This window comes from Lonchura striata, chromosome 2 (assembly GCF_046129695.1).
Source record: "Lonchura striata isolate bLonStr1 chromosome 2, bLonStr1.mat, whole genome shotgun sequence".
NCBI lineage: Eukaryota > Metazoa > Chordata > Aves > Passeriformes > Estrildidae > Lonchura > Lonchura striata.
The window spans coordinates 113,568,212-113,582,224 of NC_134604.1; the positions used below are offsets into that span (position 1 = coordinate 113,568,212).

The following is a 14,013-nucleotide window of genomic DNA, read 5'->3' on the forward strand; positions in this document are numbered from 1 at the left end:
ACAAAATTGTGCATAAAATAAAATAAAAAAATTAGAGCTTTTCTGTTCTTGTCTTAACCAAATATGTCAGCTAAACAGACACTTTGACAGAAATCATTTGCATTTTTTGCAACTCAAAACAGCTATTTGATAAATGACTGTTAGAAGTGATTAACATCGTGTCAAACCATTTGATTGCATTTTCTATTTTTAACTATTTCCCATCTAGTTCCACCAGACCAGCCAAGACTCACTGTATCCAAAACTACATCTTCCTCTATCACTCTTTCCTGGATACCTGGAGACAATGGTGGCAGTTCTATCCGAGGTAATGTAATTCAGATTAATTGCTGCTTCTTACTCAATTATCATACGCTGATAGGATTAGTATAAAGTTATGAATGGCTCCAAAAAAAAAAAAGAAAAAAAGAAAAACAACCCAATCTGTATTGCTGTCAACCCTTAATGTGCACTATCATGGTGATAACAGCTTTCAGTAAATTGCAGTTTGTCTTTGTGGTGGTTTATTCACACATTTAATCACTTCTCCTCAGCTGTTATGACAGTTGCTCTATCTGATTTTCCAAATGTGTAATCTCTAACCACTCATTTTGGAGGTGCAGGTTCATCATCTGGTTGTTGCTGATTGAAGGGTCCTTAGAAATATCCATCCTTTTTTTTTCCCCTTTGAAGCCATCATAAAAAAATTGTATTTAAGCTGTTGTCAGAGCAGGCAAAATGCATTGCATTTCTTGGTATCTTTTAGTCAGGGGAGAGGTGTAAGTTTCCCTGCACAGGGGATTTGTCAGGTCTTTAAAAAAATGCCTCCTTGGCTTACTGGAAGGATTTGTGATAGCGTTGCGACCCACGCTTTCCCTCCAGGTTATATCCTGCAGTACTCAGAGGATAACAGTGAGCAGTGGGGCAGTTTCCCCATCAGCCCCAGTGAGAGGTCCTACAGGCTGGAAACGCTGAAATGTGGCACCTGGTACAAGTTCACCCTGACTGCTCAGAACGGGGTGGGGCCGGGGCGCATCAGCGAGATCATCGAGGCCAAGACGCTCGGCAAAGGTGCGTTGGTTCCATCCCATGTTAGTTCCATCCCCTGCACCCTCCTAAAGCTCCTGCACTCTGCTGGAGACCTTGGTCTGATGAGAAAACAGGCTTGGGTATTTTAATCTTACTGGCTTTGGAAACATTTACATGGCTGTGGCAAAAAGGGCTGTGGCTGTGTGTCGTTGTTGAGGTAGGGATGGGAATAATGAGACTCTGAGGTTAGAAGGTAAAGAGTGAAAAACTTCATTAACAAGTAGTGGGTTTTTTTTATAACTAGGATTGTTAAGGTGAAATATGGTTTTAAAGTGAAAACTTTTCACACTCTTGGTGTACTATGAATAGTACACAGTGGTAGAACCTATCTATAAACTATATGAACAGAAAGAGAGATAATAAATGGTTTACATTCTTCTTGGACTTTTTCTCAGGCTTAGCTTAGTAAAATCTCTCTCCATTTCTCTCTGACTGAATTGAGAATATCCATAGCTGTGGGACTTGAAGCCCACACAGGCTGATGTTCTGTCCTTTTATCTCTAATAATTTTTTTCTAAGATGGGTTGGCAGATACGTGGTAAGAGGGTGTCTCCACTGTCACAGACTATAGCAATTCCAAGCATTTCATTGCCATGAGGAAATTGCCTCTTCTCTTATAAAAATTCAGGGGTTTGTTTGTCTTGATGTTGAAGGAAGACAGGGAGTATATTTATGTATGAAGGAAATGGAGCCAGTGTCTGATTTCTACTCCAAGCCAGCATTGCAGGAGTGTGCAAGCAGCATTCTCTGAACTGCATAAATGTCAAAAATAAAGGAAAAGTTTGTGTCAAGTTTTGCAAGGCAAAACAAACCAAATTTTTTTAATGGATGATTGGATATTTTTTCCACATTCTGATTTGAAAATCTGGGTTTGTGAGTCTGGCACAAAATGGGAAAAAACATTTAAGAAGGAGGGTGGGGGGGAAGTTGAATATATAAATACTGACTTTAAGCTAGAATCAAGGTTGCCCTAAAAATTATTCTCAAGATTTTATATTTTGAGAGGTTTTATCCGCAATATTTAAGCATTTTGTCTGGAATATCCCACTGCCTCTAGAGCCACAGTTTTCCAAGGAGCAAGAGCTCTTTGCCAGCATCAACACCACACGGGTGAGGCTGAACCTGATCGGCTGGAACGATGGTGGCTGCCCCATCACCTCCTTCACCCTGGAGTACCGGCCCTTTGGGACCACGGTCTGGACAACAGCCCAGAGGACATCCCTGTCCAAGTCCTACATCCTCTACGACCTCCAGGAGGCCACCTGGTACGAGCTGCAAATGAGAGTGTGCAACAGTGCTGGCTGTGCAGAGAAACAAGCCAAATTTGCCACGCTCAATTATGATGGCAGTAAGTATTTCCTTTAATTTACACCTCAGATGCCGTTTTACTTGGGTTTCATATGTGATTTTTTTTTTATTTTTGCTCATCTTCCTTTTTTTTCCCTTCAAAAACCCCATTTTGAATCTGCCAGCCATGCTGTCAGAGAGGTTAAAGTCTCAAAGATGTAAAATAGCTCCTGATTTCCTGACAGTAGGCTGTCAGGCAGAAAAGAGGGATTGTTTATTTGTCCTCACTTTGGAAAAACTCCGAAGTCAATCAGCCATGAGACATGTAATCATAGGACATTAAAAGTCATTAGTTCCAGTGGTTACAGGGGCCTTTCCTAGTATTTCATGCATCTTTTCCATGAAATTTTAGTCTTCCATGGAATTTGTTCCTGCAGCCATTCACGGGGGTGTCTGGCTTAATTGCTATTCCCTGTGACACAGCCCAAAACCCATGATGGGACACACTGCAGCAGCCAAGCAGGCTGTCCTCTGAGAAAGCCTCTGGATAACATCCTCCAAGGGCAGAGCAATGGCAGTGCAATCGTCCCTGCTCACAGGCTGGGGACAGTGAAACTAATGGCCATGACGGATGGCTCTGTCATGCCAAGCAGCAGGACACGGACCATGAGGCTGTGGTTGCATCCTGCCCTTCTGCCAGGGGTTACTGCCCACCCTGCAAACCCCAGGACACGAGGACAGGAGCAAACATGCCAGATTGTCACTCGGTGCAGCTCAGGTCCTGCCAGGCTGGGTGAGAGCACTTGTGGCTCCACAGTGGGGAACGGCTGCATTCCTGGCAAAAATGCAGCACAGATGGCTCCAGATGGCAGCTCTGGATTGCTCCAGTGGGAATTGCCAGAACTTTTCTGGAGACATCCAGTGTAAAACTTTGCTGTGTTGCCAGGGATGTTGTGCTGCATTGTGCAACCGCTTGGCAACATCTGTAGTGTTAAATTTAGCTGCAGCACTGGTGAGAGAGTTCAAACAAGAGCTGATGGTTGTGGCAGCATCGAATTGGTAATTGTTTGTAACTCTGTGTTGGTAACACGCCTCCACACAAGGTCATTTCCAGGCAGAAATGTTGGATATGTCTTGGGCAGGGTTTAAACCTCAGCATGTGACACATCCTCTACTGCTATACCAGCCTTTGTGCTGGGTACTCAGCAGCTCTTGCAGATAATTAATCACACATGCCCTCACCCTTTGGAAAAATATCACCTTTGGTAAGCTGCCACACAAATCCACGTATTATTTCAGACAAAGTTCTGGTTTCAGCTCTCCAGAGGACCACAGGAAGCCAGGATCTAAGCAGTTACTACACAAATGTTCCAGGTTATTCCAGGCATGTGAAGGACTTGTTTTACTGGGAAGTGTAGCTGTTGTCAATAATAACAACTCTTTCAAGTATTATAAGTTAACTTCTTCTTATTTTACTGAATTTATCCTGGTTTTCTTTTTTTATCTAATATCTTTCCACAGGCAGCATCCAACTTTCAATTGTTCCGTTATCATCACTTTTATTTGACTAGGGCAAACAGTCTTAAGCCATACCTTAAAATGAATTTATATCAAAATACAGATCCAGAGCCTTAAATTTCCACTTGTAGCACTCAAATCAAAACTATTCTTACAGTGATATGATCTGAAATGTTGTCAGGCTCTGCTCTTTGATTGGGTGATGATACTTACCCTTGTGTCACACATTGTGACCTGCACACACTTGGATTTTTTATGTTGCTGCATAGCATCTTTAAAAGGGATAAAATGAAAGAGTAAAAAATATTTGCAGCATTAAATTTCCTGGGCCACTGCTTCTGGTCAGCTAGAAAATTTACAATTTGTGATATTGCTGGTTTTGTTTGTGAAGCATGCTTTGCCAGGATTGTATTGTGCCTTAGAGAGGCAGAGTAAGCTCAAATACTGACCCTGAGGTTATGAGAGGAAAACATGGATGGAAAAGCAAATTTCAACTTTCAGATTTTCTAGATTTGCTATGTTTGAATCAGAACTGAAATTATAAATTATTATGATGATGATTATCATTCTTACAAGTATTTGATGCAGAAATTTTTGCTTCCTTAGACAGGGAATTTTTTGTTTGCAGAAAAGATGCCAGTGGAAATCTCTTGGCCAGCTCCACTTTTGAATGCTGTCCCTGCCTCTACCTTTGATTCACCCTGTGATGTGAGATTAGCCTCTTCCAGCTTCCAGGGGCCACAGCTGCCCCTCAGATAAAGCAGATACAAGAGTAGCACTTTGAAGATTAGATAATACAGCGTATGAAAGTTCTGGGATGCCAAAAGCTAAGAACAAGCTTAGAAGCTTTAGCAGCTTTAAGATAAAGCCTTTGTAAAGTTTGCAGAAATCCCAGAGTTACGTGGATTTTGGGTCACTTTGCTGCGTGTGGGAGAGCTGCTGAGGAATATCATGGCTCAGCATCCTTCCCCTCAAATCTCCCCGTGCTGAATCAGGTCAGAAGGTTAATGACAAACCTACGTGCAGCTTTCTGCTCTCTGTTCCTGGGCATTTCAGCAACGATTTCCAGCTTACAGGTTTGCTGACCTCCCTGCCCCTGGTTTTTGCAGAAGCACACAATCCATAAGGAGATATTTTTAGCTCCGTGCAGCTGCAGTTGTGGAGAACTGCAAAGGAGCTTCCCAGCTCAGGGATCAGCTACTCGGCAGCCCTGGCATTAAATTGGATCAGCTCAAAACTCTGCTAATTGATTCTCACCCACCCAGGAACTCCCTGCCATGGAGGACACAGGAAAACAGTCCTGAATTCACGATGTGCAGTGGGAGATGCTGCAACCAAAGGGAAAAAGGGGTCAGGGACATTCAGATGACAATTTCTGTGAGGGACCAGTCAGGCTGACAAAGGGTGATGGTGAACCGACCTGGAAAACAAAACAAACCCTCCCCGTTTGTCTGGGACTGAGTCCTGAAAAAAGCTTTGACCATTCCACTCCCAGCAGGCACCTAGAATGACAGCAAATGTCGAAATGGTGTTTTCTCCATGCATAGCAGGATTAATTTTTGGTAATTTCTAATGCAATTGCTGAAAAGCAACAAAGGCGTGATGTGAAAACGTTCAGCATGGCTTTTTAATTAAGCTCCAACTGCCTGTTTTTAATGTTATGAGGTGTACATTTGCCTAGAGAGAGGTATGGATAGTGATAATCACATATCTAAACATTTCATACTTAAGTGAAAAAAGGCCACTCATCATTTGATTTCCATCAAAGTATTAAGGAAAGCAAGGCATAATTTAGGCAATCTTGAACCTAATGGTCCCTGTGACTGTAATTCAGAGAAAACTTTGGCCCTTTAAAATCCAGGAGGGTTTAGGAGGATGTAGAGACAGTTATTAGCATTACCTCCAGGAGCTTGAAGTTCTTTCCATTTCTTCATCTAATAATTTTATTTGCCTTTAAAGTAGTGCAAAATGTGCATCTCAGGGCAAGATGAAAATATCCTGCTGTGTGTTCAAGAAACAGAAAATTACAAAAAAAACTCCAAAAAAACCAAAAAAGAAAATTATGGAAAAGAACTGCAATGGAACATTAGAAAAATATTCCAAATACAGTTGTAAGAAAACAAATTTTCCAAAGTACCTAATATAGGTTTGGATGGTTGTAGCTTTTCTTCTTATCTTTGTCTCTTTAGGGAGCTGCGCTTCTCTTTATATGCAGCTGAAATAGCTCTTGTGAAAGAAACAGGACTTGAGATTCTACATTTTCACTGTGGTTATGGCATTCACAGTGTATTGCATCAGATCTCAGTTCTTATTCTGATACTGTGTCGCACATAATGAGATATACTATATCACTTAATGTAGCAATTAAAATGTAAAAAAGGATGTGCCTGTTTTTCTCTCTTACCCTCCTTTCCTTTTAGCAAGTAAGTAGCCACTTTTATGTTTCAGTAGCTGGTTAAAATTTAATAGCTTCCATCCAAAGTCATCACAGTTCACAATACTTATGTGTTTCTATGCATTTCAAGCAAATCTGCATTTTATAGCCTCATTTGTGGTTGCATTCAGCAGTTTAATAGTAATCAGGAAATGAGTGAGAAGTCTTCCATGACTAAACAGCCTTCCACAGAAGGTGCTGCATTCTTCTCACGTCCCTTAGAGGTAAAGAAGAAAAGAATTGAAAAGTTCAAGTATTATATATCACCAGGAAGCCAGGTATATTCAAAATGCAAATATGTCCCAGAATGAAAAAGTGAGCTGCCTGCCAGTAGCTGGTAGATTCATTTCCCTCGTTTCCCTCTCAAAATTTGATTGTTTCTATCCAGCATTACTCTCCTGTTTTACTGATGAGTATAATGTCAGACAGTCTTTAGCAGATTAGTATCAGGTTGGCTGTCTGAATTCCAGATCACTATCACTGCTGCACCCTCAGAACTGATAGCAGAATGTTTCTGTGCAAAGGATTAATCTGATGTATGTGGCAGAAAATGAGCTTTGTCAAATGAGTTCCTCGCACAGCAAAGCCCAGCGGAAATGTCACAGCAGTGCTGTTTCCCCATAATAAGGAATAATAGACATAGGGAGGAATTCTGAGCTCTCTTACAGCTTTTCAATAATTTAACAGGACTCAAAATTTATCATAGTATTTGACTGCATATCAGGCATGGTTTTCCTTAATCAATGAATGCAGTTCTTCTGGAATCCTGATAATCTCTATCTCTGCAGTCATTCCCTCATGACCATGAGCCTGGTTAAGTGTTTGTGGCCATTAGACACACAAATGTAGCCTCCACCCCAAACAGAAAAATCCTGCTGAGGGTTCTGCCTGCAGCTGAAGCAACAACTTGCCTTATTCCCTGAGAACTCAATCTTTTGTCCTTGTTAAGAAGCCTCTAATGCCATGAATCTGTTTCCAGGTACAATCCCACCTCTCATCAAGTCGGTTGTGCAAAGTGAGGAAGGGCTGGGAACCAACGAAGGGCTGAAGATGCTGGTGACCATCTCCTGTATCTTGGTTGGGGTCTTGCTGCTCTTTGTGATGCTGCTGATCGTGAGGAGGAGGAGGAGGGAGCAGAGGCTGAAGAGGCTGAGAGGTAAAGGGGTGTCTGTGGAACTTCTCTCTGCCTGAACGTGAAATAAGAGTGGGGCTGCACGTGACCAAAGTGTGCAATCCCCAGCTGGGATCATTTTCCTGCAATACAGAATGAAGTGTGTGTGTTTCTTATAGAAATTCCTTATTTTTCATTTGTTCATAAGTTTCTAAAAAATATGATTAATACATACATTGTTATTATTTTGCATGGGGGAAAGGAAGATATTTCTCATTGATTTGATTTCCTTCTTTTGTCGTTTGTTTGCGTCCCTTGACAACCTTAAAGTAGATTTTTTTGGTTTTTTGTTTTTTGGAGGCTGAAATCAGATGTTCTGAAGATGAGGGAATCTCAGTTTTCCAGCAGATGCTAACCATTATTTCTAAGTTATAAAATTAAAGTAGCCAGATTTTAGTGGGATAGGACATACAACCAGATATTCTCAGATTTGTTATCACATTTTCCCCATTATTTTTTATAATAGAACTTACATAGCACTTCATTGTTCACTGACTTTTCATTGTCGCTGATCTGTATTTTCCTCTAATCCTTATTCAAATTCAGTTGTTTGTTATGTGAATAAGATTTAGATCTGTGAATTCATTCAGCTTTATCATTTTTCTAGCAAAAAACCCTGGCTGAGCCACAGCCAAGTTTTTGACCCTTGCAGTCTGACACTGCTGCCCTTTATCTTTTGCACTGGCAAAAGATATTTTGGGAAGATATTCCCTGAAGGTATTTGGGAAAAAAAAACACATTCAAATCCAAACCTGAATCAATAGTAAAACAATTTTTCATCTGCAAAAAAATAAGTACTTATTAAAACAAGGGCCAGCCCTATATTTTCCTTCTGACCTTCCTACTTCTATCTCTTTTTTTCTTCTAATTTTGTCCTTTGTAACAATATTTTGGAGTTAAAAAAAAAAAAAAAAAAAAGACAGAAGGCATGGGCAAATTCATATATAAAGAAGGACAACCAACCTTATGGTTCAATCACAGCCCTTGAAATCAGGACATCTGGATGGTTTAGCTTGTATTAACACTTTTTCTTCAAAACCTTATAAGACATTTACCTTGCCAGTTTTGGGGATTTTTTAAATTAAAAAAAATATGGTCAAGAAAAATAAAGTATTATTTTATCTTCTTAGAAATACTATGGAATTCCACCCAGTAATGAGCAGGACATCTCAAGCCCTTTGGTTCTAGAAAATGATGTTTCTGCGCGTTATTTTTTCATGGTTAATTTACAAGTATTCATAGAATCTTGAGTTTTAGTCCCTTGAGGAAGGCTGATGATCACTGACCAGGGTGGCTTTTGCATAAAATAAAATTTCTTGGAACTATTTCCACTCAGAAATGAGAAATTTAGAAAAATATCGGTGCTTCACTTAAACACAGGCAGTGGAAAAGATTTAGTCTGTACTTTTGATAAAAGAAATCAGTATTTAATTACCTTTTCTGTAAAAATTGTGACTCACTTATCTGAATTTGTCCCACTACAGCTCAACATCCCATCTGGTCCTGTCTTACTTCCCTACAGTACAAAAGTTCTTTTCTGTATCATTTTCACCCTCCAAGGATATCCTTTCCATATAGTGATAAAAAAGTCATTTCTTAATGATTTCATTGGTAAATGAAACCGATTCATGTATTTTAATTTTCCTCTATAGTTTTCCCATAATTTACATCCTTAACATTATATCCATTGAGATCATTTGCCAGTTCTCTGATTGTTCTGCGACAGGAAAATATTCCCTGTTGTACAGCCCTGGTTTGTGTTCTTGATGTATGACCTTATGATCCAGATTATTTTCTTAGTGATCTGGCATTTTCCTTATATTTTATATACCAAATTCTTGTTTCATTTTCAAACTCTTATCAGATATTATTATATTTACTCCAGACCACTGATAAATGCCCTGGGTAAAAAATACTGAATAATGATTCTCTGCTTCAAATTGGGGTCTGAATATGTTGAAATCCATTTTATAGCTGTTGTGTTCATTTTTGCATCATGCTACTTCCTGTTAAAGTACTTTGAGTTACTGAAACTTTGTTTTAGGAAAACATAAATATGATCATTTACTGTTATTTAATTACATCCCAGTGAGAGTTTTTTTCAATGTCATTAATTCTCAGCAAATTTTAATCTCATTTTAAAAAATCCACTTTGTTTGATATGGCTGCTTGACCACAAGTCTGTATTGATTGGCCTCAATTCTCCTTTTAATTCATTTCATCAAACTTCACTCAATTTTTTTTTTATTATTTTGTGCATTGCCAAGACCAGACTGATAGGACTTCAGTAATTCAGAATTTTTTTTGCTCATTCTTTTTGAAGACTGATCCCATGTTTGACATTTTCTGCTCTTCTTGAAGTTACTTCATGTTCTGAAAGCTTTCCTTACAATGAGTATTGTTGTTCCAGAAAATACCCTACTAAGTTTTCTAAAACAAATTTGTGCAAGTTTTTTTGATGTCCTAACTAAAACCTAAATGGTTTACTCTAGTAATTGTTGTGATTAACCTTCATACAATTTTTGAAAGGCAAATATTATCACCTGATTTGTATGACCTGGTGGGGTTTCTTTGAGGGCACAATATTCTTTTTTCCTAAATCAGGATTTCCTCTAGCCTACATCAGAAAAAAATCGTCTCCACAGTGGGACCTTCTGCAATAATTTGTGCAAGTTACAGATGTAATTCTTGCTTTTGTGGCTGCAGATGTGGTTTTATGAACCTGTTTGACAAAAAGGAGGGGGAATTGCAGATTTATTTGCAGTGTGCTCTGCATGCAAACATTTGTATCCCTGCTTATAGACCAAGGGTTTGAGTTCCCATTTCTGTTGAAGAACAGCAGCCCTTCCATTCTTGATCCTTTTACCACTTGTCTGGATGTATAAACAGTTAAACATTTTTCTTCCTTCTTTATAGAAAAAACAGATTTCTCAGCAAAGTTCTGATTTTTGCCCAGTTTAGTTGTTCCATCAGCCAGATCACACAAAAAGGTCACTTGGCTGCTGGAGTTCAGGAGTTCAGCAGATACTCTCAAAGGGAAACCTGATGGTTTAATGCTCCTTCTGTCTATTAAACCAGCTCTGGTACTCCTGGAATGGTTTTCCCTTTGTTTTTGAATCCAATTCCTTAACACAAGCAGAAAGGATCAGCATGGTGTTGTAGTTCAGGAGTGGCAGGATGCAATTTAAAACTCTATCACTGTCCCTAATTTCCCATGGGGCAAACCTAAGTGTGTTAAGAATTTTAAAGGTGGCTGTGCCAGCAAAGAAAAGGGATGGCTGTGGCTTTTTCACTGAAGTGATGCTCGGCTGGAGCAGAGATCATCCCCTTCCCTCTGTCATCAGTGCCCCCTTCCCAAGCCCTGATTTCACCACCACAAAACTGGGAGGTGATAGGACACAGCCAGGGATGCTGGCTTATTTTTGAAAGTATTATCAATCAGCTGATCAAAAGGGTACTGCAGGAAAAGCACATTAAAATCTCAGGTCATTGGTGTGTGACAATGGCATTTCTCCTGGAGCTGATGTTTTGGTCTCATGATGTTGTCGTAGAAGGGTCCCAGCCCAGGAGGAGCTGGAGCTGCTGCAGAGAGCCCAGAGGAGGCTCCAGGATGAGCAGAGGGATGGAGCAGCTCTGCTGGCAGGAAAGGCTGGCACAGCTGGGATTGTTCACCTGCACAGGAGAAGCTTTGGGCTGAGCTCAGGGTGGCCTGGCAGGGCCTGGAGGAGCCCCAGGAAAGCTGGAGAGAGACAATTTCCAGGGATGGAGGGACAGGACACAGGGAATGGCTTCACACTGACAGACATTAGGGTTAGATTGAATATCATTTAAAAATAATTTACTTCATGAAGTCCTGGCATGAGTGCCCCTGGATCCCTGGCAGTGCCCAAGGCCAGGTTGGACACTGGGGCTGGAGCAGCCTGGGACAGTGGGAGGTGTCCCTGCCATGGCAGGGGTGGCACTGGATGGGCTTTAAGGTGCCTTCCATTAAAACCCATTCCATAATTCTGTGATATTCAGTTAATTTTAGGCTTCTAGATTTTGGTGTGATGGATAGAGAGGAACCCTTTATATTCCTGCCAGCTTTGTTTTTGTCCCATCCCACGCCAACCTGAGTGCCCATCATTAACTCCAGCAGCTCTGCTCACCATATGAACAATCTGCTTGGATAATTAACAAATTTAAAATCAGCTGATGGAGTTTTTTTCCTTTCAGTGCTTCCTCATTCAGCTTTTGACACATTACATGATCTTGTTGATGCCTCATGTTATTTTTTTACTGCAGGTGCACAGCCTCCTGTGCATGTCTTTAAACAAGGATCAAGATGTGTTAAGGAGCCTTTATGTGCCACGCACATGAATTGGTGTGAATTTTTTTCCAGATGCAGCATGGAAATCATCTGTGTGCTGGGCAGCACCTGAGAATATGTGAGGAAGATTGTTTGCCATTCAAACCTGATAAAAAAATTATGAAAAGCAAACTGAAGTACATTGTAATGATTTTCAACTTTGTCCTTTTTCCTTTTCTTGAGTTGTGAATTCCTTGCACAAATACTCACAGACTTCACTTAAGGAGGCAGCAATTGCTTCAAAAAGCTGCTGGCTGAATGATAACAATATTTGCATATTAAACCACCCTGATTATGTGTGCCAGAGAGAGAATGTGTGCACAGAGTCTTCATGATCCTGGTGCTGCTAGAAGAACAAGAAACATCATAAAATTTGCTAAAAAAAAAAAACATTACTTGCAACCAGTGTCATTATTAGTCTTGTGTTGGGTTTGTTTGGCTTTTTTGTATTCTTCTGAAGAAATTTGTCCCTTCCTGGGTTTTTGGAAGTCAGTAACAAAACTCTTTTAGGAACAGCAGTGTTGGTCTTTTGGTTTATGACTGATGGCAAAGATAGTGTTATCAACTAGGCACTGCCACTTCCAGGTGTTAATGGCAAAGACAGTCTCATTCCAGGTGAAAAATAGGAATTCTTAGTGCCCAAAATGAATGTTTGGTTTAGATGAGACACTTCAGATGAAACATCCTTCCCTCCACCAGGAATCTTCCATGCCTGGTGCTGGAAAGGGAGGAAGGAAGGTCAAAAATGAAGGAGTGGAGCAAACAGACCTAGAGGGAGCACAGAATTCCAGCTTCTCTAGTGGTAGGTGAGGAATAAAGCTTAAGAAAAGCAAGCTGGCACTATGTCAGATAAATACAATTCAGAAAAATGGATAAAAGGGGTTTTGATGAGATTTTTTAATGAATAAAAAGAGCCCACTATCCATTCCTTTTATAAATTAGTACAACACAAGCTATAGAGATGTGTTAAGATTGCGGCTTGTTTCTCCCTTCATGCTTGGAATTTTAAAAGCAGGATATTTAATAGGATCACAAGTAGGGAAATTGTTGTAGGTATTGGAGACCCAAGAGGTGATTGAGGAATAAAAAAGGTTGTATGGAGAAAACAAAGACAAATTCAGTAAGTGTCCTGGCAGGTGCTGGTAGATTTACAAGAAGCAGATAAAAGAAATGTAAACTTCCATAAAAGAGTTGTTTGAAGGCTCAGAACTTGGAATTGCTTTCTTCTCAGATTTGCTTCACTTGGTTGCACAAAAGGCTGCTTTGTTGCTGTGTGATAAACTTAAGGACTTGGGAATCAGCATTTTAAGTGAGTTTGTTTAGCAGCAGGCTGCTGGAGAACAAAGCAGAGATGCCTGTTTTTGCTGGATGATACCACAGAAATTAGTGTGCTATGTTAATAAAGTTTTACAGAAGCCTACCTGAAAAACCAAACTTCAGCTGTGCCTTTTGAACTGATAAGTACTGAAATAATTACAGCCCCAAAGGATTTTCTGCTAATAATAGCAGCAATGACAAGAACAGGAGGAATATTTTTCCTTCAGCAGTGTCTTATTTTGCAGGGCTGATCCATGTGGGAATAAACCATCCTCTGTTTCATGTGTAGAACTCACTCTGAAGACCCAGCAGTAGTTTTGAATTATTGCTAGCAGGAAAATATTCATATTTGAGTGCAACCAAACAAGTTTGTGCCAGGGCAGGCCCAGGCTGAACATCAGGAGGAATTTCTTCATGGAAAGGGTGCTCAGGCCTTAAGGGGCTGCCCAGGGAGGTTTGGAGTGTCCATCCCTGCAGGTGTCCAAGGAAGGGCTGGATGTGGCACTCTGGGCTGGGAACAGGGTGGGAATCAAGGACAGCCTGGACTCTTGGAGGTCTTTTCCAACCTCAGGGATTCTGTGAGTCTAAATTGACTCCTTGGAGACCTCCCTTGCTCGCGTCTCGTGCAATTACATTTGGTTTGGAAATGACAGGTTGGGAGCTGCTCATCCAGCCTGGCTTTGGCTCTTGCCCAGAGATGGGTATCAAAATTCCTATTTTTTTGCCTTTTCTTCTTCCTTCACTTGTTCATTTGCTCCCCATAGCACAAAAGAACTGAGATCCTCGTTATTTGTTAAATTGTTCCTATTATTAATTTGTTTATGAAGCTATGTTATAGTTAAGCCAATGGTAACTGCTCTTATCATTTTT

General features: G+C 40.4%; 1 protein-coding gene across 3 annotated transcripts in view; it reads left to right on the forward strand.

The window, feature by feature from the left end:
* The window catches only part of DSCAM (DS cell adhesion molecule), a 445,883-nt gene that overhangs the window by 394,686 nt on the left and 37,184 nt on the right, over positions 1 to 14,013 (forward strand). For all 3 annotated transcript variants that reach the window (XM_021527473.3, XM_077781696.1, XM_077781698.1), the window contains exons 24-27: positions 209 to 307; positions 862 to 1,050; positions 2,126 to 2,416; positions 7,287 to 7,463. In XM_021527473.3, coding sequence (XP_021383148.2) covers positions 209 to 307; positions 862 to 1,050; positions 2,126 to 2,416; positions 7,287 to 7,463 — 756 coding nt within the window. The remainder of the gene's footprint in view (positions 1 to 208; positions 308 to 861; positions 1,051 to 2,125; positions 2,417 to 7,286; positions 7,464 to 14,013) is intronic.